Here is a 23,724-nt window from a genome sequence, read left to right as displayed (position 1 = left end):
CAAGAATGCTTAAAATTCTTCCAAAATAAAGACCCACAAAGGACATGTCTACAAAAGACCAGCTCACACGGACCCTTGAACTTTCTTTATTAGTAAGAGGTTTGATGCATCTTTGAAGATGTCCTTTCCACAAAGTGTTTCCTCAGAATATCGGCAATAGTAACGAACATTAACAGTGAGGGCTTGGGATGTCATGCTCTCCTGCAGCCTGTGTTGTATGTTAGACAGAAATACCAGATCCAAATACTCTCAGTACTTCAGCTATCACGTAGGCATAGTGGGCTAGCTACATGTGTGCCTGCAAGGTTGTTCCTGCTGCGTGCACATCTTCAAGGATTAGTTGAGATCACAAGACAACCCACCACTGAGGCTTAGTCCAGTTGAAATGAACTTGCAACTGTTAGACTTTTGGGAATGGAAAATAAAAATTTAAAAAGTACCCAGGGTTATCCCGATTGGATTTAGAAAGCAATCACGACAGTTGAGGAAGAAGGAAGGAAACAGATTTCAACAAAGCGAGGAGTATATATGGATTACATATTTGAAACAAATTTCATTTTACTCTCCTTTAGTTATGAACCAAGGATAGCTATTCCTTGGGAAAGGCCATACATCTCATTGTTCAAAAGCCAGAAATCCCCAAGCCACGGATGCTCTACTGGGCAGGGATTGTTCTAGATGGGACCTGAGAGACTCTCAATCCCTCAAACGTCTCACTATCAAAAGGGAATGGATGCATTGGATGCTACCCATTCCCCAAAAGTCTCTTAGGGAAAGGGTGATATCCTGAGCTGACTCATGCTCAGATTTTGCCATGATCACCAGAATGTTCCAAGCCATAGAGACCCTTCTCCAACCACTGTCTATGTGAAGGACACAGCAGTAGCCACCCTGCAGAATACGGAACCATCCTGCACATTTGAGCGGTGACTGCACAAGTAAGTGCTAAGTGACTGTGACACAGCTGACATTTTCTTGGTAATTCACAGCCGTTACAGTGTAGAATTCTCCCATGATAAAAAGCTGCAGTGATACCAACCTCCAGCAAGCCAGTCAATTTGCCCCTGGGGAAATCTCTAACTAGGTGGTCAATTTGGCCCTAGGGATTTTGTGACATATGATTGTTAATTATATAAAAGTGATTTTTCTGTTTTACTAGAACAGATATTAAGAATCTAGGTCATATCCTGTTAAAGAAATTAAGTTCTCCATATATACCTTTATATGATCATTTAAGACATATTTGTTGAGTAAATTTGTAGAGTTTGAAAATTGTGTCTATGTTGGACATGGACAGACTTATTTGCTTTGCCATCTGTCTAGGTACAGTAAATTGCAATGACTGTTCACAGAACATCTCATTGCAATAAGTATTGTATATATCGAGAAAAGATTTAAAAGCTATATGAAAATATACTCAGTTATTTTTGGGTACTACAACATGTTGCGTCAGGGGCTCAATCACCCACAAATTATAATATCTTATAAGGGTGGACGAACCAATCCAGAGGCTGCTGAAGGATTGAGGTGACAGCCTACTCAAAATACTTTCATTACTGAATACTCTCTAATGTAGATCTCTATGGAGATGTGGTGCTTATGACAACTGCGTAACATAAAATAGTGTTACTACACACCACACTCAGAAACACACACACAGACAAAATTCATTTTGCAATCTGAGTACTGAGTAAAAAATAAATCTCTCATATATGAGATGGCCACTGTGTTAGGAATGGACTGACAGTTTGCAGTGTACAACACGGGGAGCAAGAGGTGGGTACCTCTGTGAGCACATAATACATGTGTATGTACCTATGTATATGCATACATGGGTGTGTACATGCTTATGTACATATCTACATGGATATGTATGTATGTATTTATTATTACATGTACACATACCTGTGTGATATAGTTGTTCATTTATGTCCATATGTATATGTGTGCATATGTATCTTTGTGTGAATATATGTATAGCTATATATATATATATATATATATATGTTTGTGTTTGCACAAATACATAGGAGTATGTGTGTATATGTGCCTGCATGGTTACATACATGGATATGAGCATGAGTAAGCATGCGTATGTGCATGCATGTATGTATAGTTGTGTGCATATATGTGTACATAAGTATATATGAATATGTATACTGAGCATGTGTGTACATGTTCCTGTGCATATGCTTCTATAACCATTAATATCCTTCATCAATGACAGGCTCCTTCTTTTTCCTGTGTCAGGTTTACACAATCTTGGGACTGGTGCAACCTCAGAGTTGTCCTTTTGGTGCACAAATGTAGGTCAGGTTCTACCCATCGCACTGGGGGAGGCACCAGCTTATGTTTCCATGGAGACTACTTCTTCATAGCAGGCTAGAGGTCTGCAGAAGCATAAAAGGAATATGTTTGGTCAAGGAACATTTGGGAGAAAGGAGATGCATTTGCTGCTGGTAGGCCCCAAAAGAATTTATATTGAAAGTCATGTTTAGGTCACTTCTGGATAGACAGAGGTACCTCTGTCTCGGGAAATTTAGAGTCATTGAGTACAAAGTTCTGATCCTAGGTAGACACATGGGCAGTAAGGATTCAATCCCTTCCCTCCTCTAGCCAAGGATATGAGGATTAAAAGCTCAGAGATTGAGATTGTTCTTTGGGAAGTGAGGGTTGCCTACACACATGAAGAATGAAATTAGAAACACAAGATCAGGACATAGGCAGAGCTTCATAGTGAAAGATCAGCTTTCAGTGGTGACGGCACTCAGCAGAGGAACTCTGTCCTTGGGATCCACTCTAACTCTATCTATCCTGCGCATGCAGTCCGTGAGCTCTCTGCGACAATTTGAGCCCCACACTTTCCTTCTTAGGGTTTTCTTGAGAAACAGGATCACTCCAGAGAAGACAGTTGGTCTTCAGCTAACAGAGGGCAGAGAGGAGTGTCAGATGATCCACTTCAGAGGACAGGGTCATGCCCGTGCTGAGTTACAAAGCATATTGTGAATTCTTTAATTTATCACCAGGGTGAACACATTGTTCATTTACTACCTTTGTGCATGGCTCCACTTCCCCAAATTAAAATCCTGGCTGTTTTCCATGGCTGTCTCCTTTCTACCTCACATATTCATTCAAGTGTGACCTATCCCCCTACAGAAACATCCCTCACTCTCCACTTGTCCTGGATCTATGACAAAAATTAGAGCAAGCAGGGCTTTTAACTTCCTGTCTTGCTGGAGGATAAACCAGTCACCCAGATGAGTGGCTTGCATGCTGCAGAACACAAACATACACACACACACACACACACACACACACACACACACACACACACACAAATCCAGGTTGAATGGGGTGTTGATATACTGAACAGTCACTTATGCAAGCTTGAGAAAAAAACAACATAAAGCCCAAACAATACAAAACAAAACCAAAAAACACCACTGCCAAGTGAAGAGGGATTGTTTACAGGAATAAGTCACGAACAAGTAATTCTGAAGATAACTAGTGCTTTCCACATGCAACAGTTACAATATACTACTGGAACAGTGTAAAACAAAACTGATTTAAATAAAAACAGTGGGGCTGGAGAGGTGACTCAGTGGTTAAGAAAACAAAAAACAAAACAAAACAAAAAAACAAACAAACAAAAAAAAAAAACCAAACCAAGGTTTGGTTCATGACTCTGTCTGTAACTTAAGTTCCAAGGGAATCTGACACGCATTCTGATCTCCGCAGGTACCAGGCAAAACTAGACTGCATAAGAATATAGGCAGGCAAACCACCCACAGACATAAAATAAAACTTGTTTAACAAAACTCCCGTACCTGGCATAAGATTTCTCCTTTAAAGCTACTAGTCAGGAGACTACAAGTGACTTCAAAACAAGGGAGGCTTCGGCAGTTACCCTTGGCTGCCTTCCAGAGGTGGAGGGTAGGTCCTATCTCTGAAGACACCATACACTTAGGATACAGGATTAGGAAGTTTCAAGCTGTACCTGGCCTGAAAACATCCTTTCCGTGATAGTGCTAGAAGGTTCTATGAAAGCTTCCAAGCTATTAATACTTGTGGGACATGAGAGTAAGCAGCAAGGCAAGAGATTCCCAAAGGCGCAGTCGTGGCACTGACAAGGTGACGGCAACCAAGAGCTGTCTGACTGGACTTAAGGCTTCTTAACTGGAGATAAGTATTGCTTGGTAGCAGAAATCTAGTTGACTACCCTGGAGTCATGGATCGTAGAAGGAAATACACCACTCTCTGCTAATCTGGAGTAATTTCTAGCTGCGTTCTAAAACATATCCCTTTATCCATAAATAAGTGTTAATTCTTAGTACTCACCAAAGGGGAGCTCTTCTCTCTCACTAATTTTGTCTGAAAGATGGATTTTTGTTTTAAATTATGTGTCCCTGTGGATATAGGCACATGAATACAGTTGCTGTAGAAAGCCAGTGACCCAGGATGTCCTGGAGCTGAGTTACACAACTGTGAGCTACCTGATGTGGAATTATATTTTAGTTAAAACTACATAACCATTTTCTTTGACATCTGGAAGAGGAAAAAAATGGTGTTTATTCTAATTCTCTTAATCTAAATGACTTCTTTATCAGCTTTATGATTTCATTTGAGGCTTTATTTTTACAGGTGTTAACTAATCTGTATTGCTATAATTGATTGAGAATATATTGGAAGTACTACTGCTGAAGTAATCAGATAAATTAAAGTTAAAATATAGCAAAAATTACAAATAAGACATAGATTCTAACTGAAATTATATCATATTATACTATAGTTATATACAAATTATACTATACAGACTACTATGGAAATGCACAAAGCATGTTATAAGATACATATTAGTATATAAAGTGTGGTCAGGCAGAAAACAAGCACACACTAACTCTGTAAGCAAATGTTACCCATCTCAGTCATTGGGAGATGAAGCGTGCACTTTCCTCCTCCAGTGTTGCATTGCCATTGAGCAGTCTACCATATTTCAGGTAAGAGCACACAGCTGACTGACCTGGTCCCATGGCTCTCTGTACCCAGATCTTATGCGGGAGAGCTCTGGACTCTCAGAAGTGAGGACAATCTTGAGAGCAGAGGGGAGACAGGCAGTTCTGCTCACATTCCTGGGCCAAGAAGAACCCTCCTGGAGCCCTCTGGACACTGGAATCGAGGGGCAGTCTGGAGCAGGATCCGTCCAGTTTCAGCCTGTGCCTGGATCTGATGTTGTGACACAGCTCTGTGTACCCAGATTCCACTGGGAGAAAGCAAGTCTCTAGGAGTCCTGACACATAGACTTACAGGAGGGTCAAGAGACAGCAAGACTAACTAATACCAGAGATAACCAGATGACTAGAGGATGGTTCAGTATACAGAAATCAATCAATGTAATCCACGATGTAAACAAACTCAAAGAAAAAAAGACATGATCATCTCTTTAGATGCTGAGAAAGCATTTGACAAAATTCAACAGCCTTTCATGTTAAAAGTCTTAAAAAGATCAGGAATTCAAGACCCATACCTAAACATAGTAAAAGAAATATTCAGCAAACCAATAACCAACATCAAACTAAAAGGAGAGAAACTTGAAGCAATCCCACTAAAATCAGGGCCTAGATAAGGCTGCCCACACTCTCCCTACTTATTCAATATAGTATTCAAAGTCCTAGCCAGAGCAACCAGACAACAAAAGGAGGTCAAAGGGATACATATTGGAAAGGAAAAAGTCCAAATATCATTATTTGTAGAAGATATGATAGTATACTTACATGACCCCAAAAGTTCCACCAGAGAACTCCTAAACCTGATAAACAACTTCAGCAAAGTGACTGGATATAAAATTAACTAAAACAAACCAGTAGCCTTCTTTCACTCAAAGGATAAACAGACTGAGAAAGAAATTAGGGAAATGACACCCTTCACATTAGTCACAAATAATATAAAATACTTTGGGTGTGACTCTAACCAAGCAAGTGAAAGAACTGTATGATGATCTTCAAGTCTCTGAAGAAAGACATTGAAGAAGTATAGTTGTTCTCAGCTTATATTTGAGAGAATTTTTTTTCTTTAATTAGACAAAAAGGGTGAAATGTGGAATGATGTCACAGGTGAGGCAGGCACACGATAGAAAGAGGCCTGTCATTGGAGGAGAAGGAAGGATGGGAGGGAGAAAAGTTTGAAGGAAGAGGAGGAGACAGAGAGTAGCCACGGACAACACGGAAGCTGGCGTTATGATTCCACGCTGCACCTTTACAGGTTGTTATGAATGTTCTTAAGGGATGGATGTGTACAGGGCTTTGTATGTTTAGGTGGGCAATTATATCTTATCCATTGGATCAGAGGTTATCATGTTGAATGTTCTTTCATGTAGCTATTTAAGTATCAGAAAGTATGTGGCCACTAGAGACGCTGGGCTGCCATGAAGTTGGTATGTGTGCTTCTGGCAAGATATCTACCAGACATCTTGGTGCACTGCGGTGCTGGACCTAGTGGGGGATAAAGACGGCATTTTTTTTTATATTTTTACAACAACAAGCCTCCTTATCCTAGCCAACCTGTTGTGGGTAAGTTTGTAAACACTGTGTGCTTTCCCACACAAAGGGCACACCCTAACATTACCACTGGGTATCAAACTAACTCATAATAAATCATACTTAAACAGCCACACATAACACATGATAGGACTTGTATGGCTGTGCAGTCAGTATCCAGCTGTGTGTGTGTGTGTGTGTGTGTGTGTGTGTGTGTGTGTGTGTGTGTGTGCATTGTGTGTGTGTAGTGGGACTGGCCTGGCTATGCACAGTGAATACTTGCTTTGCTGCACGTAATACAGCTTTTATTATAGGAAATCATATGTACACACATGTTTAATTTAAAGATCCAAAGTTGCCTGAACTTGTCACACAGATCTTACATTTCTGACTGTTCTTCTGTGCTAAAGCACTGGTGGCTTCAAGTTGTAAAATTCCTGTAACTGCTGACAGATTTGAAGAGACTCAAGCACCACTCACAGCAGGTCATGGTGGCTGCTTTCTTTTGGATAATAAGCATTTAAAGAACATCAAACCACACAAAAGCCTATTCCAGTTAACACTCTTCCTATTACCCAGGAGGCTGGTGCTGTAAGCCAGAAGAAAGACACGATGAATAAGTAAAAGGACAAGGATTCCCCAGACAGAGGTGTACAACATCCTAGAGCACGGAGGCATTTAGCTTGTGAGAGGAAAGGGAAGTATTAAGATGCACGTGTAGACAGGGACAGGGACACTGGTACAAATAGTGCTAGGCCTACTCAGAACATGTCCTCACCAGGTACTTGGCCTGATACGTCCACATTATAAACTACATTGTTTCTTTTTGTTTTGAGATTTGTTTTTATTTTTATGGGTGTATGTGTGTGAGGGTGTGGGTGGATATGTGTGTGTGAGGGTTAGGGGTGGATATGTGTGTGTGAGGGTTAGGTTTAGGGCTCTCTCTGTGTGTCTCTGTCTCTGTCTCTCTCTGTCTCTCTCTGTCTCTCTCTGTCTCTCTCTGTCTCTGTCTCTCTCTCTCTCTCTCTCTCTCTCTCTCTCTCTCTCTCTCTCTCTCTCTCTCTGTGTGTGTGTGTGTGTTGTGTCCACAGAAGCCAAAAAGAGGGTATTGGGTATTTTAGAACTGGAGTTATAGACTATTGTGAGCTTCCCCAGTATAGGTGGATCTGAACTCCAGTTCTCAGTGAGAGCAGCCATTGCTCTAACCCTGTGAATTTGCTTATGTGATCTTGCCTGTGGATATGTACTTACTGGCTATGAATATATGCTGTGCAGTATATCTACCATACACATGTGAATAACAAGCTTTATAACTGAAAAACTTCAAGAAATAAATCAACCACTTTGTTTTAGCAGTACAGTCATACAAATTTCATTACAGGGTTCCCAGAAGGAATCCCATGAAAATGTTTCAAGAGAATATACTATTCCAGAAGGTTGCTGACATAGCTGTTAAGCTAGGCTGTAACACTTCACTACCCTCCTGGTACACACACCACACATACACATCAATTTTTACTTTGAAATTCAGCTGTCATTTAACCTTTTGTAAGTAACTATCCTTATAATTCCCTCTTGTTTAGCCATGTTTCATAGTTCTATTCTAATTTCGTCATTTATACATAGTAACATTAGCTTTTTGTATATCTCAACAGGACACCTACAATAAGTCATGGGAAGGGAATATATCAGAGCTCAACATGTGTGTCATTATCTTTCTATCCTTGGGAATAAATCCAGCGATGTCTTCTACATAGGATCTAATGTGACTGATCAAATTAGATCATGTCAAACACTGGGACACAAGAGATTAACAGCTGGCTCTTTCTGTACATTTCTCCATGCCATGCTCACAGATGTGAATCATTTTTGCATTGCGGACAGTCCATACCTGTTATAAACTCAAGCAAGCCTCTCACAAAAGGGCGGCTATAAATATGCAGAGACAAAAAATTAATTAGCAATTTTCATTTCATCACATCAAAAATGAAACAAAGGAACTTTTAGAAAGTCAAATATCTTTGCTTTTTTGGTGTTTAAAAATCTGTATGCTATTGAAGCCTATTTTAACATGCTTTATGTTCAATAGAAATTAAATTTTTAAATGTCCTCAAATTAGATTTCCATATTCATGAACTACATGGTCCTTTGTTCAGTTTTTTTTTAGATTAAGTTTCCTTATAACAAAATAAAAAAAAAACTGAAAACTGAAAACTCCTATCATGCAAAGATCCTCTTGAAAACATTTATTCATGCCTCTAATTATAGTTAAATCGATTCTCAGCTTCCTCATTGCTGCAAGTAAGAGCAGTGCTTTTATTGACAGAAGCGGACTGGAGGTGGGTACATCATTAATGGCTTCCATTTAGCATCCTGAAATCTGCCTATGTGTCACTAGTAACAGGTGCTTGGTTTCCAATGTCAGGAGGTCCATTGCCTTAGCTGCTAGCAGCATGCAAATCTCCACCAGCCCAGTAACCCTGGCACAGCAACATGCTATTCAGGCATTTACTGCTCCTCCCGCTTCTCAGTCAAAACTGCGGGATTGTGGCTGTCCTGCCAAGCAGGCATCAGGAGAATCGCTCTGTTGTCTGTTTGAATTGAGTGTTGTGAAGCAGGAGGCCAAAGAGAGGGGGAAATCTAATTTGAGAACTGCGGACTGAATCGTTTATCACAAAATGCTTCCCTGGAGTCAGCGTGCCTCCAGAGCCGAGAATAAGGAATCGCAATCCAGTGTTTGGAGCAAACACATCAAAGCGCCTTTGTGTCCTCACCTTTGTGGGCAGGCTTGCTAAAACTGTACAGCAGTAAAAAGAGTGTTAAGTCCTAATTTAGCCTAATTAACTAGGAGACAGATGCTAATGGAATCTGGTATATGTACTTGAGGTTACAGGCTTCGGCAAATGGAGCCATGCCCAGCCACAAGGAGTGGGATCATTTTGCCTGGTCTGAAGATTACATAACTCTGAGCAATGTGCACCTACTTCTGAGCTTCCTCTGCTCTGACACAGTTCATAGTAAATGTGAGTGAGTTTTATTATGCTTATAGTTATATGTATACTGTACATGCTACTCAATTGTATACACACACACGCACACTATTTTCTTTGCAAACAATGAGAAGTTGCTAATGTGTATATGTCTCATGTTTCCCAATACTTCACCCAGACCTATATCCCTAGTGATTTTTAACCATCTGAATAAGAATGTGCATTATTCTGGGGAAATGTCTTCAGTTTGTTTAAGATGCAATTCCACATATATCTCATTAAGGGAGGGTTCTAGGTAATCAGATCTTACTAAGAACCATGAACATTAGAACAAACACCACTTTGAAAAACCATAGCATCATCAGAAGCAATAGCTGAAAAGAAGGAATTGAGAAGAAATTAGCCTAAGGACATAGATTGGGTGAAAAAGGGAAGACAAAATGCCATCAGGTGTCAGGCGGGAGGCAGGTGGTAAATCTGACTGTCTAGGTTTCAGGCCAATATTCTCTGAACAGAGGGACCAATTGACCATGGTTGTAGGAATAATCATGCTGACTGAAGAAAAAGATGACATCATCGGAAGCAGTCTCCCACCACTCTGAAGTTTCCTCATAGGAATTGTAGTTATGTGCAACTTGGAAGTGAGCACCCCAGCAGGAAGGAGAAGTGATTGGGTGAGAGAGGTACAAGGAGTCTTATAAAGGGTACCATGCAGGATCAAAAGGCAGGAAAGAGACATGGAACATGAGTGAGTACAGAAAAGGACAGCGAACCTGGGCTTACCACTCTGAACACATAGCTGATTCAGAATCTCTTTGAAACAGTGGGCTCACATTCTACCATAACTGGCAACCTGGAGGCTCTCCCGTTGGTTTGATTTGTTCTCTGAAGTAAAAAAAAAATGCTTTCCGGCAAGCAAACTCAATGAGATTGGGGTTAGTGCCAGGAACTGATCTTTTTGATGGGGACTAGGATAAGGTAGCTATGTAACAGAGACTCGGCTCTGGGCCTTGTTAGAAATGCAGGCCATTGGCATGGAGAGCCTCCAGGGTGGGTGTTGCTCTTCTTTGTGCGATATCTGCAGATGCCCACGTGCAGTTACTTAACTGACATCTTACAAGCTGGCAAAGCAGACCTGGAGTGCAGTGACATCTCTTGTGTATCTTTGGCTAAGCTCAGTGAAGAGGGTACGGACTCCATGACAGTATGAATAGAAAGAGCAGTTGTCCCCAAGTGTTTCTTCACATGAGAAGACATGTACATATCCAGGACAGGTGAAAGAAGGGGACTCTATGAATGACTGACATGGACATATGTGGACAAGGTAAGTGCAGTAAAGTATCCCACTCGGGGGAGACCCTAGCATCAATGTTTGCAGGACCTGGTCAGGAGACTACTTGACAGAGATATATACTGGGGAAGACTTACAAGTGGCATGTGACAAGAAGGTTGGGTAACTGAGGTAAAAACAAAAGTATTGGGCTATAGAAAGATGCTACTTACATCTGATTTGACATAAACACTGTCAATTAAAAGAAGCACAGCTAAGACTTCCACATCCCACAGAATTAGAATCAAGAACATCCGTATCATTGTCTCCGTTACTCAATCAATGCACATGCTGTGTGTGTCTAGTTCAGAGTCCATGAGACTTGGCACATCAAAAATGACAATGAACACTCAAGAGGGGAAGACTGTTTACTGCTCTTTCACAGGACCCATGTATTGGTTTCCTGCACCCATAGTGGCTCTTATAACCACCTAGAACTTTAGTTCCAGGGGGCTTGATGTGCTCTTCTAACCTAAGTAGACTCCTGTACACATGCAAGGAACATATATATCCTCAGGTGTACACACATAACATAAAATGGGGATTTTTAAAAGGATAATGCAACTCTCTTTAGCTGTGCCTTGTCCATAAGTAGCAATGCACTATTGTGTGTTCTGTTCTCTGCAAGACTCTAGAACATCTTGAGGAAGCAGGCAACCATGGTGGTTACAAAGCCACTTGTCACAGGCTATGTTTATCTGGAAATTCAGCTTGCAAGCCTCCAGTTTCTAACGGTTTCTCGCCCATAAATAGTCCCACCCCATTCGGCAATTAGCAGGGCTGAAGGCTCCCCCTGTTGTAAACAACCAATTACTTTCAAATGAAACACGACTATTAAATTATCTTTCAATAAAGTAAATTAGAGAGACCAGTCACGTAGCCCTTAGCCACTGCCTTGAGTCATCAAGAAATTGATCCGGCAGAGTCGGATCTTGCAAAGCTACTCCCACCATTTCCCCAGATTATAAAAGCAATGGCTCTTGTCAGGCCTTGGAGGAATGGTCTAACAGTCCAAGTTGACTTAACCCATGAAGGAAGGTCGGTTTTGGGCAATGAACTCCATTTTCTTGTGTTCCATGCATGATTAAATGGTAATTACACAGTAATGGAAAGTGTTTGGCTGATTACAGTGGGCGTAATTGCAGCCCTCAGTATGTCCCCATTTTACACGCTATGCTAAGCAGGCAGGACAATGGACATTTGATGGGTGATATCTTTCTAGAACTCATGGCTCATCTCCTTGAGGAGAGAATTTTGTCTTAGATGAAGTGAAGAAGTATGTGGTACCTTCCCCTTCCTTTGGGGCCTTGACTCACAGACTGAAGCAGCAGCAGCAGCAGCTAGGGGGGCAATGTTCCTCACTCAATATTTATATTTTATTTTACTTTTTTTATTCCATTCTATCCCACCATATCCATTTCTATTTTATTTTGAGATAGGGTCTCTTGTAACTCAGCTTGCTCTCAAATTCACTAGGTAACTAAAGATGGTCTTGAACTTCCTGGCTCTCCCATTTCTACCTTCAGGTGCTATAATCACAGGTATTTACCACCATGCTCAGTGATACAGTGAGCAGGCATGAATCCAGGCAACTGTGAATGATGGGCAAGCACTCTACCAACTGAGCCCTAGACCCTTAGCATTATTTTAAGGCATGCGAAAGGGCTATTAATAATAATTTTAAAAATTATTAATAATGGGATAATTCATGCTCGTTAAAAATATGACTATGTTTATAAAAGGAAAACATCCCACTGGGTTTCCAACTAACCTCCACATAGTAGACACTGACACATAAAACAGTTGTAAGAAGCCTCGTACAAAAAGAAAGGCAAACCACAGCACATCACAGATTATACGATTCCAGTTTAAAATATGTAGAAAATGCAATTCTCTTGAGTATAAAAGTTATGATCATTAGGTAAAAGGAGGAGATCAGTTAGAACCAATAGTCACTATGTTGTATGTAGTCGTCCTTACTCTATGCTTTAAGTATATACTGAAATCCACTCTGCTGAAAAATTTAAAAGAGTGATTTGCCTGACATATATTATATCTCAATTATGTACTAAGAATATAACCTAAAAACCTGTATAGCATAAAAATATGGGCTAGCTAATTCTCCCTAATGGATTCTTCTGGGAAGACATGGGTGAATTAGTACCTCCACTTCTATATGACTCAGGTAGAAGAATAAAGACAAACAAAACAAAACTAGTCATATAAAACAGCTCTTAAGATTCTATGCTGCAACCTTAGGAAAAATGTAGTTCCTTATACATTCTTGAGATTAACCCTCTGATGGGGAGTTGGCTAAGATGTTATTCCTATTCTGAGGGCTATTTCTTCCTTGCTATGCAAACTCTTGAGTTTCATATAATCCCACTTGTCAATTCATGAGACTAACTCCTATTGTACTAGGGTCACATTTACACAGTCTTTACTAATGCCATGAAGTCTTATGTTTGCCTCCAACTGTTTCATATATTTAGCTAAGGCCTTCGATGAATTTTGGGTTGATTTCTATGTGGGCTGAGAGGTACAGGTCTACTCTTAACTCTACTACATTCCTAGCATCATTTGTTTAATTGGCTATTTTTTCTCTGGTGCAAATTTTTGTACTCTAGTCAAGAATGGAACGATTGCAGCTGTGTGGGCTTATATTTTGCCCTTCTTTACTATTCTATTGCCTTTTTTTGCCTGTCTGTTGTTTTCTTACTGTGGCTCTGTGATATAGTTTGGGATCATGATGATATTGTGCTATCTACAACATTGCTCTTTCTGCTAAAGACTCCTTTAGCTACTAAGTGTTTCTTGTTCTGCCACTTGAGTTTTAGTTTTGGCTTTTGTATTTCTATGGGTATATCATTGATATTTGGGTAGAAAGAGTAAATATGTAAATCTCCTTAGGTGTCTAGCAATTTTTACGGTAGTTATTCTGTCCATTCATGGTCACTAGAGGTCTATCCAAAGTCTATTATGTCCTTCGCTCTCTTTCTTCACTATCTTAAAGGTTTCTTTGTAAAAGTTTTTTTTAACCCCATGGTTACACTTATTGTATTTTAATGGATGTTGTTAAAACTATTGGGAATGAGACTGTTCCCTAATTTCTTTCTTGGAAAGTTGGTTATTAGTACACAAAAGAGCTATTGATTCATTGTATCGGGTTCAGTGAAAGTGTTTCTCATTAACAGTGGTCTGTAGTCTTTGTAGTCTCTTAATATTAGATCCTGTTATCTACAAATATGGATAACTTGAATTCTTAATTTTCTATTTATATCCCTTCTTGTTTTTAAATTCTTGTTTAACTAAGACATTAAGCACTATACTGAGTAAGAAGAGAGAGTGGGCAGCCTTGTCTCATTCAGTATGCCTCTCTGATTTAATATACTACTGTCCAACTCATCCTTTCTCACGATGGTGCCTGTTTCTCCTGTTGCCAGTTTCTTCAGTGTTTTTATCAGGAAATGTCTTTTCTGCAGTGACTGAAATGTCCACGAGGCTTCAGCCCTCAAGTGCATATCTGTTGAAGCATAATTACATCTTTCTCACTGTGTAACCACCATTATATCTTGGGAACTAAATCAATTTGGTTGTGGTGTATGACCTTAATATCTTCTTGAATTTGATTTGGAAGACTTTTATTAAGAATTTCCATATCTATGCACTTTCGGTACATTAGTTACTAGCTTACTTTTTTGTTGCTGTGGCCTTATCCAGGTACAATGTTAGCACAATGCTAATCAGCTAATCAAACGTTGATTGTATGTGTCCCTTCTCTTTCTGTAGAGGAGCAGAAGTAGCACTGGTATTAAGGTCTTCTTGAAGTTCATGAAGGATTCCATCTGGCCTTGAGCTTTGCTATGCGAGGAGACTTTTAATTATTGCTTCGTTCTTGCTCATTTATATTCTGTTTCAGCTATTTATATCATCTTGCTTTAATTCAGGTAAGTCCTATGTGTCTAAACATTCATCATGTAGTCTAGGTTGTCCAGTGTTTTGAATATAAGTTTTCAAACTGCTGCCTAGAGAGTCTTTGGATTTTATTGAAATCTGTAGTAACCTCCCTGTTTTCAACTGTGATTTTATACTAACATTGATGTTTTCTGCCTTTCATCTTGATATATTTGCCAGGAAATTTTCAATCTTATTTTTCAAAGAATCTCAGTGCTTTATTGGATCTATGGATTATTCGTTTGGCCTTGACTCAATAAAAAGATGCAGACTTCAACTCAATAACAAGATCAAATATCTATTGTTCCCAGGAAGCATACCATACTGTTAAAGATACCTGCAGAGTGAAAGTCAAGGAATGGAAGACTATTAAGTAAACAGAAACCAACAACAATCCATTATAGCCATTTCTGACATCTGATGAAGTTGGCTTCAAATCAACATTACTCAGAACCAAGAATGAATCAAGAAGATATAGTAACTGTAAAAATAAATCAAGGTTCCTATGAGAGATTTTCTTGTTTAGATTACTTCAAGAGGAAAGACCCACCATGAGTGTAGATAGAACCTTCTGGAAGCAGACCAGATAAAAGGAAATAGATAAAACCACTGCTTTTGCCTAGTTATCTCTCCTTCTGGAAGGTTCCCTTATTCTGTGGCTTCTGTATCCCTTCACTAATACTAGAAACAGCCTTTTGTGTTATCAAGGTAGACTAGATGAAGGTAGGTCTCCCCAGGTAGATCAAGGTAAATCTTCCAAGGTAGTCCAATGATCAGAGGTACTCCAGTAGTCATCCAGGCTATCAGTACCTCAAATACTAATTACCATACCTCTGACCATTGTGAGATGGTCAATGTTGGACTATCTGGGCCACATCAAGGAAGCCAGTCTAATAAAATCCCTCTGGAATGTATAGTTCATTCTGTCAGTCTTATCCTGTTTGAGGACCTGACTAACATAGTCAGATGATTGCTCTTCAGCTTCTTAATGGCTCTGCTGGGATACTATTTTGGACATGATACATTTTGCCCTGGCTCTCATTTGCTCAGACATTCTACTAATGAAATTTGTTCATTGCTGTGCTCAAATGCTTGAGACTATCTTCTTCTTCTATGGGTAGCATTCTCTTAAGCATCTTTGGCAGTGCTGGTTTGAGACTCCTGAATAGCTAGCGCTTAAGCTAGTTTTCAAATGGTCTTATTTCTCCATCAATTTTATACACTCTCTTAGATATAGCCACCTTGGCTGGCAGCTACGTTTGAGGCCTGAATTAGATCATCCCATGCTTCCCTAGTTGAGCTGCTGATGTTTTTAATCTGAAGTTTGTACCCTTGTAGGTAAAGTGGTGATTTCTCCCCTGTTAGTTTTAATGTTTCTTTGTGTTGTACTTTTTACATTGTAACTATAGTTGGGCAAGGGGGGAGCCTTCTCTTGTTATATCTATTTTGAATATTTGGACAAACAATTCTTTTTTCAGATTTGGAGGATTTCATTGAGTAGATTCGATACATCTTCGATGTTTCTCTCAGCTCATCCTGGACCCTAGATTCTAAATTTGGTGTCTTGATCATGTCTCTGAGTTCTTAGATATTGGGAGCATAGTAACTTATTTGATTCTTGTGAGTGTTGAGTATAGTCCAACCCTGGTATTCTTTCCTCTTGATCCTTTTTCATAGTGTTTATTACTTGTGCCAAAAGAATTTTTGTTCCAAAGATTCTATTTGATTTTTTTAAAAAAAGTATTATTGAGTTGTTGTTGAGTTCAATGACTTCTTTTTTTGTTACAGACCTTTATTTCTAGGCCATGGTTTGAATGCATCTTGTCTAGAGAAGGCTTTTTGTGACTTGTATTAGGTACTCTCCCTGTGTTGGGATCTTTGCCTGGAGTAGATAAGGAGTAGAGTTTGTTAGAAGAATCATTCTGTCATGAAGCCTGGTCTTCTCATGTTGTGCGTTTCTGTGTTGTAACTTGTGTAGTTTTTGGCCTCAAACACTTTTCTGTTTTATTTAGAGATCTTCTCTGCAACCGAAGACACTGAGCAAGGAGAATCTGACTGATTTTTAGAAATGGCTTTTGCTTTCCCTCCTATGCTAGGAACATGACTGCATCTGTGCCTACAGCCTACTTCTTACTATGTGTTGCAGCATCTATGTAACATTTTCCATACTTTGTGGATTTCTGAATTCCATTCTCTGTTGTTCATTGGGACTAAGGTTTTGTTTTGTTTTGTGTGTGTGTGTGTGTGTGAGGGGGTGGTGTTCATCTTGATTGTCTTCTTTACAGATTCAGGATAAGGCAGTTTCTGTCTTGTCATTTTACCCATAAGTCCCACATTGCATTCAAAGCCTGTAGTAAAAGCACTCAACCTCATTTCATGACTGGGCTGTTAGCTGTGTGCTATTTTTACCAGTGACTTCTGGCTCTTTATATGTCTTGTCTATATCTCTCATATTTTCCATGCTTGTTCTAACTCCCCTGTTTGTTTGTTTTTTTCTTATGTGCTTACCTGTGCTCTTTTTTTCCAATTACTTAATTAATGCATTCAATTTACATCCCTTTTGCAGCCTCCCTGTCTTTCCCTCATACAGCCTCTTCTCTACCCCCCACCCATGCCCTTTGTTTTCTGAGAAAGAGGAGGTCCCTCTCAGGGAACCAACCCACCTTAGCATATCAAGTCACTGCAGGACTAGGCACACCCTCTCCCACTGGGGTTAGACAAGGCAGTCCAGTTAGGGGAATAGGATCCATAGACAGGGACAGTCAGGGATACCCCACCACCAGAACTTCATTTGTTGGGAGGCTGGCATGAAAACCAAGCTGTACATCTGCGCAGAGGGCCTATGTCCAGACCATGTATGCTCTTGGGTTGGTGGTTCAGTCTCTAAAAGCCTCCAAGAGCCCAAGTTAGCTGACTCTGTTGGTCTTGTAGATTCCTTATCCTCTCTGAGTACCTCAATCCTTCCTTCATTATAGTTGCAACTATAATGTACTGTACTTGCTCTCCTGTGTGGATGCTATTTCTGTGCACCCTATGCTATCCCTACCTTTCAGTGCTATCCCCACTCTGCTGTGCTGTCTCTTTACCTGAAAGCCACAGTGTTCTGTTTCAGGAATGCAGCCTTGAAAACATCAACTTTCTTTGCTATTCTAGGCCAACAAAGCCATAAGCATAGGGACAGAGAATTATATTCCTCTTATTCCAAGCCAAGAAAGGAGGCCATGCCATGTTTTTATATCCTGATTTTTCCTTTCTACAGGCTTGGAGATGATATCTAGAAAAAGGCCGATACTAGAGGTGGAAGCACCTTTAATCCCAGCACTGGGAGGCAGAATCAGGAAGATGGCTTGTTATATGCTAGCCAGAACTCCTTAGTGAGACCCTACCTCAAAACAAAACCAATGAGAGAGAGAGAGAGAGAGAGAGAGAGAGAGAGAGAGAGAGAAGAGACTATCCAACATGACATTTATCTACATACATGATATACCTGGAGATTTATTGACCAGAACAGGACAATCAGAGGATATGTAAGGACGATGTTAAATTATATGAAATTGACAACACTGAGTCATTGTTTGTAATTCTATACACTGCAAAATAATACACATGGAAATTCTGTGAAATGAAATTATGAAGTTATCATAGTTCACCAGAGGCCACTCTCTTAGTGATGTCAGGCCTTAGCATGAGGAAGGTGTAGACACTTTGGAGGTGGAAAGCAGAGCATTTGCTAACCCTGTCAGCAGGTACCTGAGGCCCCAGGAGGAAGTCAGGGAAGCCAGAGTTAATGCCAGGTTTGGGAGAAGCCAAGAATTAAACCCCACTTTGTCCATATTGAGAACATCTGCCTTCCACTGCTGCCCAGTAGTCACTGTCCATGTGAAAACTATAAAATCATTCTTTCCCTTCCAGCATCCCTACCTGGTAACATACACATCCCTAAGCCAATTTTTCTCTTGACAATGATAGACTAAGAACACACCATCATTAAGTATAGCTTCTGGCATTTGAGAAAAGAACCTCTGCGAACTCCTGCCTCTACATCTCTTGAAGCACTTACATAAGAATCCTTCTCTAAGTTCACTCCCATGACTCTCTTGCCAAAACAGTTTTCCTACATGCAAAGGAAGGCATGCATTGATGTAGAGAAAACTCTAATCTAGCAGGGCTCACAGGATTCACCCCAATGACTATCAGGCTATAACCTTTGCCCTCATGCAGGCTTCCATCCAAGTTTTTCCCTCTTTCCTTAGGCTCCAAGCTCACACAAAGCCAATACTAAGTAAAGTTGGCAATATGTGCATCCTGTTCGTTTTTCTTTTGTCATAGGGACCTTGGTTATGTACCCAGCCACAGACGAGAAGTCTTCCTCCCCTAAATTAAAAAGAAGAACAAAAAAAAATCTTTTCTCCTTTACAATACATCCTTTGCTCACTCACGTATGAACAGAGTTCTGTGCCCCTGGCAAGTCCTGGTGTTCAAACAAGAAACCCGTGTTTGCACCTACTAGAGAACTGGATGGAGAAGCCGGACTTGCTGATGAAGAAGTCACTATCGAACTGCAGGGTGAGCGAGTTGAAGGTGCTGTGGATGTCCTCAGGAAGGGCCGAGCCGCTCCACTCCTTCAGCAGGATGTTGCTGTCCACTGGACCATCCCAGACCTTGAGGATGTCGTGCGCCGTTTCAGTGTCAAACACAATGAAATGGAGGCTGCAAGAGACAGAGAGCTTTTGCGTTCAGTGAGAATCACACTTCCTTTCTACAGAGGGAATCGTCCTAGTCACAAGGCTGTACTGACCAGCAGCCCATTTCACATTCGCATCCAATGTGTTCTCTAGGAACCTGACAAAGAAGAATGAGGGTCAGAGCAGTTCAAAATGTAGCAAAGCACATCAGTCACCACTGTAGAAAGCCAAGCTATAGGCTAAACTGCTCGCCAAAGACACAGCATCACATCCTAAGACTGCTAGATTGTTTCCATAAGTCCAGTCAGAGCACACTCACCAAACAAGTTCGGTACACTAGCTTCTTCTTATTAAAGTTGCTCTCGACATGCCACTTGGTGGCAGCACAGGAAGCAGGAGAAAGACTTGCAGAAGTCTCTGAACAGTTTGTTCTGATGCTTCAGTAAATTTTATCTTCAGAGTTAGTATATTATTTGAGACAACAACACAAAACAGAACTTTCCAATATAAATTCTCTTCTTTATAACATCTTTAGCGCGCTTATATTAGACTTTTCAGGTGTTTCCAAGAACCGTCTTTATGTTCAAGGAAGCTCGCAATGACAACGGACAAATAGAAGAATTTAGCTAAAATGTCGGCAAAAGGCTTTTCCCCGAGCGAGTTCTTTATAGGTTTTCATTTACTGGTTATTGCTCATGGATTTCGCTACAGACCCAATCTCGGCAGCTGACCTACCCAGAGCTATATGTGAATTTCAACTACATTGTTTCCCACATATTATATATACAAAGGACTGGTGCATCTCACCTGGGTAAAGAAATAAAATATGTAGCATACTTTAGCACAGAATATTATATATAAAGAACAGAATGTGGTAGAATTTATTTCTCAGAATTTATTTTCTCAGTAATTTGTTCTGCCTGCTTCAGTCTTTAAAATAAAACTTTATGGATACACCTATATATCTCCTGTATACTACTAACAAATAACCTGCTTGTTCCAATACCCCTCACTGTATGTTATGATATTCTCATCTATACTTTCAGTATTCCCATACGTGTGAGTATACACAGATCCATGAGTCCGTGTGTTTAATGGGAAGCATGTAGGTGGAACCATGTAAACTGTATGTGCCTACACCATTTCAAGTTCAACTTTACATTTGGAATTGTGAGTCTGCATGTGTGAAAAGTACAGAGTCTCTTAATTTACTTTAAAATCTTATAAAAATGTATGTGAACAGGTGTGTCTTCCTGTGCATGCACATGGATTTAAGGTGCTTGCGGAGGCCAGAAGAGGATGTCAGATGCCCTGGACTTGGAGTGCTAGAGTAAGGGTGCTGACGTGGGTTCTAAAAACAGAACTTTGGTCCTCTGCAAGTTCAGTATAGACTCTTAATGACTGAGCCATCTCTCCATCCCCTGTTAATTATTTCAAAGGCCCAGCAGCATATTTTCCCTCCCTCCATAACAGCACAATTAGTCAAGGTCGGTCTCTCTCTCTCTCTCTCTCTCTCTCTCTCTCTCTCTCTCTCTCCCCCCCTTCTCCCTCCCTCCCTCTCCCCCCTCTCATAGTAGAATATAGTACTACACTTCATATTCTAGAATGGTCATTGAAGAGACTTTAGAGGTTTGGGATTACTCACTAACAAACACTTCACCACCCTGCCCTCCTTGTGACTCTACTTCTAGTCATGTAATAATGATTCAAGGCCCTTAATATCTTCGTCCATCCCCTACACTACAGGTGATATGTGTGTAGGCAAAAAATAGAGGCAGGGGGCCTGGTTAATTGTGACCACTGATGATTTATGAGATTGGCTGTGTGTGTGTGTGTGTGTGTGTGTGTGTGTGTGTGTGTGTGTGTGTTCCTTCAAAGTAGCTGAGCAACTCAATATATGTAGAATTCCAGTATTATACAAAGACTATCTCTGAGACCATAGAAGACATCAATGAATTACATAAGCAGCCATCACCATTCGCCTTGCAACCGAAATGCACAAAGAAAGAATCCCACATTCTAATATAAGGTGAGAATGAAATGGCATGGGGGAGGAGAGATGAGATGAGACTCTTAGGCCTGGGGTGGGAGAGGCAAACCATATGGCAGGATAAGGTATGTGCAGAGACTTGAAACCAAAAGCCCTGAAACAGTCACTTAGGGTTTGAGGGGGTGGGGTCATTCCACCAAACAAAAACACAATACAGAGAGGACGTCCACCTTGGAGAAGACTCAAACATTCAGAGCAGACAGGAGAGGGAGGGAGGAAGGGAAGGAGAGTAAGGAGGGAGGGAGGAAAAGGGGAGGGAGGAAAAGAGGATGGAGGAGAGAGAAAGACATACAGAGAGAGAGAGAGAGACAGAGACAGAGACAGAGACATAAGATCAGAGAAGAAGTAAGGGGGGAGGGGGAAGAGAGGACAAAAGAAATATGACCTCTCTGGGATTTGTACGTTTTTGCCCTTCTGGCTGGGTGAAGAGTCAGATCAGGTGACAGTGAAACAATGACCTCATGACCAGCTGTTCAAATGTTGTTATTTACTCTTTATGCTATAGACCAAACAATGCAGATGGATAGTGTCAAATCTACCACCTTTCTGAAGGATGCCAGAAGCAGATCGATGCTTCTTGTGGAAGTTCCACAGTGGAGACCCTGAGGGCCTGGCAGATTCTAATCGACTTTCTATGTAGCAAAACCAGATGTGGGAAAGAGGATGTAAGGGACTTTTAAGATTTAGCCTCAAAACAAAGAATGCTGGAGTGGCCAGTGGAAAAATGGAGTAGATTAGTGCCTCTGAGTTGGACCTCTGAGCTCCAACCTGTACAGAGGGAAATACATAGGCAGCTTTAAGGTGGTAAGGGGCTCCAAGTCTGGATTCCTCTGATAGATGATTTTAAATCCTAAGACAGGACAAAGCCACCAAAGTTCATGGGCAGGGACAGAACCATAGCCAACACATTATTTGATCACAGGCATTTGCTGATTTGCACAATCTGTTGTATATCTTTCTAATTAGATACGTGTTGATGTTAAATGAAAAAAAATAAATAAAAAGGAGAGGACATGACTGTGCCTAGGAGTGGTGGAGGAGAACGTTTATTGTAGATAAAAGGGAGAACATACAGGGACAAAAATATCTGGAAGAGTCCAAGAAGAAGGAAACCTGGTGCAGAAGCCAAGACTATAAAAGAAGGCTGTGTAACCGAAATGTCTGAATTATATAGGGAAGAGCCTTTGGGAGAAGGGCAGCCCAGACCACTATCCTGGGCTAGAAATGTTAGGGTAGAGGGTGGGCTATGTCAGCCAGACGGGCTCTGTAATAGGTTGGGACTGAAGGATGCCAGGAGAACCTAGTGACCAGGTCTGCTTTGATATGTTACATAGGCACCTCAGTCATTTGCCCCAAGGTTTGAGACCTGACAGGTTTGTATTATCATCTTGCTGAATTCTTTAAAAACAAACAAACAAACAAACAAACAAACAAACAAACAAACGAAAAAGACACCTGCCACTTATACCAGGCGCATGCTTGTTGCCTTTCTGGGTCTTTACTTTCTCAAAACAAAGATTGAAATCTTAAGTTATTCCTTCCCCTCATTTGGATAACCACACATTTTTTTGCTAGCAAGCAAATGAGATGGGCTATAGAGTTCAGCAGAGGATTTTTTGTCTCCTCTGCTTGCTTCCTTCATCCTTTGATGGATGGGCTGCTTTAGTCTCTTAAAAAAAATTAGATCACTTCCTTCTTTATTGATTTTTATGATCTGGAAGCTATTTACAACATATCATTTTAAGATAGTTATTATATAAAGACTAATTTCCTTTCTATCGCAAACAGAAAAAGTTGTCAGTTATTTTTCTACTCAATAATATCTAGAAAGAATAGTTGTGGTTTTTGTTGTTGTTTTCTTTTTTGCATTTGTTGTCTTTATTATCTCTTTTCTTTGATTTATTTGCTGAGACAGGATTTCACTCTCTGCTGGGCTTACCAGGGACTCACTGTGGTGCCCAAGCTGTACTTAAATTCACAACAGTCCTTGCACCCAGTCTTTCCAATGGTGCCTCCATGTGGTTTTGCTATCTTACAAAGTAGATTAGAATCTGCCAGGCCCTCGGGGTCTCCACTGTGGATCTTCCACAGGGAGCATGGATCTGCTTTTGGCATCTTTCAGGAACGTCACTGATTTGGGGCTATCCATCTGCATTCTTTTCTGCATAACATGAAGAGAAAA

General features: G+C 40.5%; 2 protein-coding genes across 2 annotated transcripts in view; both read right to left on the bottom strand.

Annotated features, from left to right (window-relative positions):
* The window catches only part of Erich1 (glutamate-rich 1), a gene marked incomplete at its 5' end in the record, with an annotated part of 52,793,804 nt that overhangs the window by 1,950,191 nt on the left and 50,819,889 nt on the right, over positions 1-23,724 (bottom strand).
* Positions 1-23,724, bottom strand: part of Csmd1 (CUB and Sushi multiple domains 1) — a 1,600,021-nt gene that overhangs the window by 198,897 nt on the left and 1,377,400 nt on the right. For both annotated transcript variants that reach the window (XM_087588866.1, NM_001037327.2), the window contains exon 26: positions 19,315-19,517. In XM_087588866.1, coding sequence (XP_087444992.1) covers positions 19,315-19,517 — 203 coding nt within the window. The remainder of the gene's footprint in view (positions 1-19,314; positions 19,518-23,724) is intronic.

This window comes from Rattus norvegicus, chromosome 16 (assembly GCF_021556685.1).
Source record: "Rattus norvegicus strain SHRSP/BbbUtx chromosome 16, alternate assembly SHRSP_T2T, whole genome shotgun sequence".
Lineage (NCBI taxonomy): Eukaryota > Metazoa > Chordata > Mammalia > Rodentia > Muridae > Rattus > Rattus norvegicus.
This window is presented reverse-complemented; position numbering and strand designations above follow the sequence as displayed.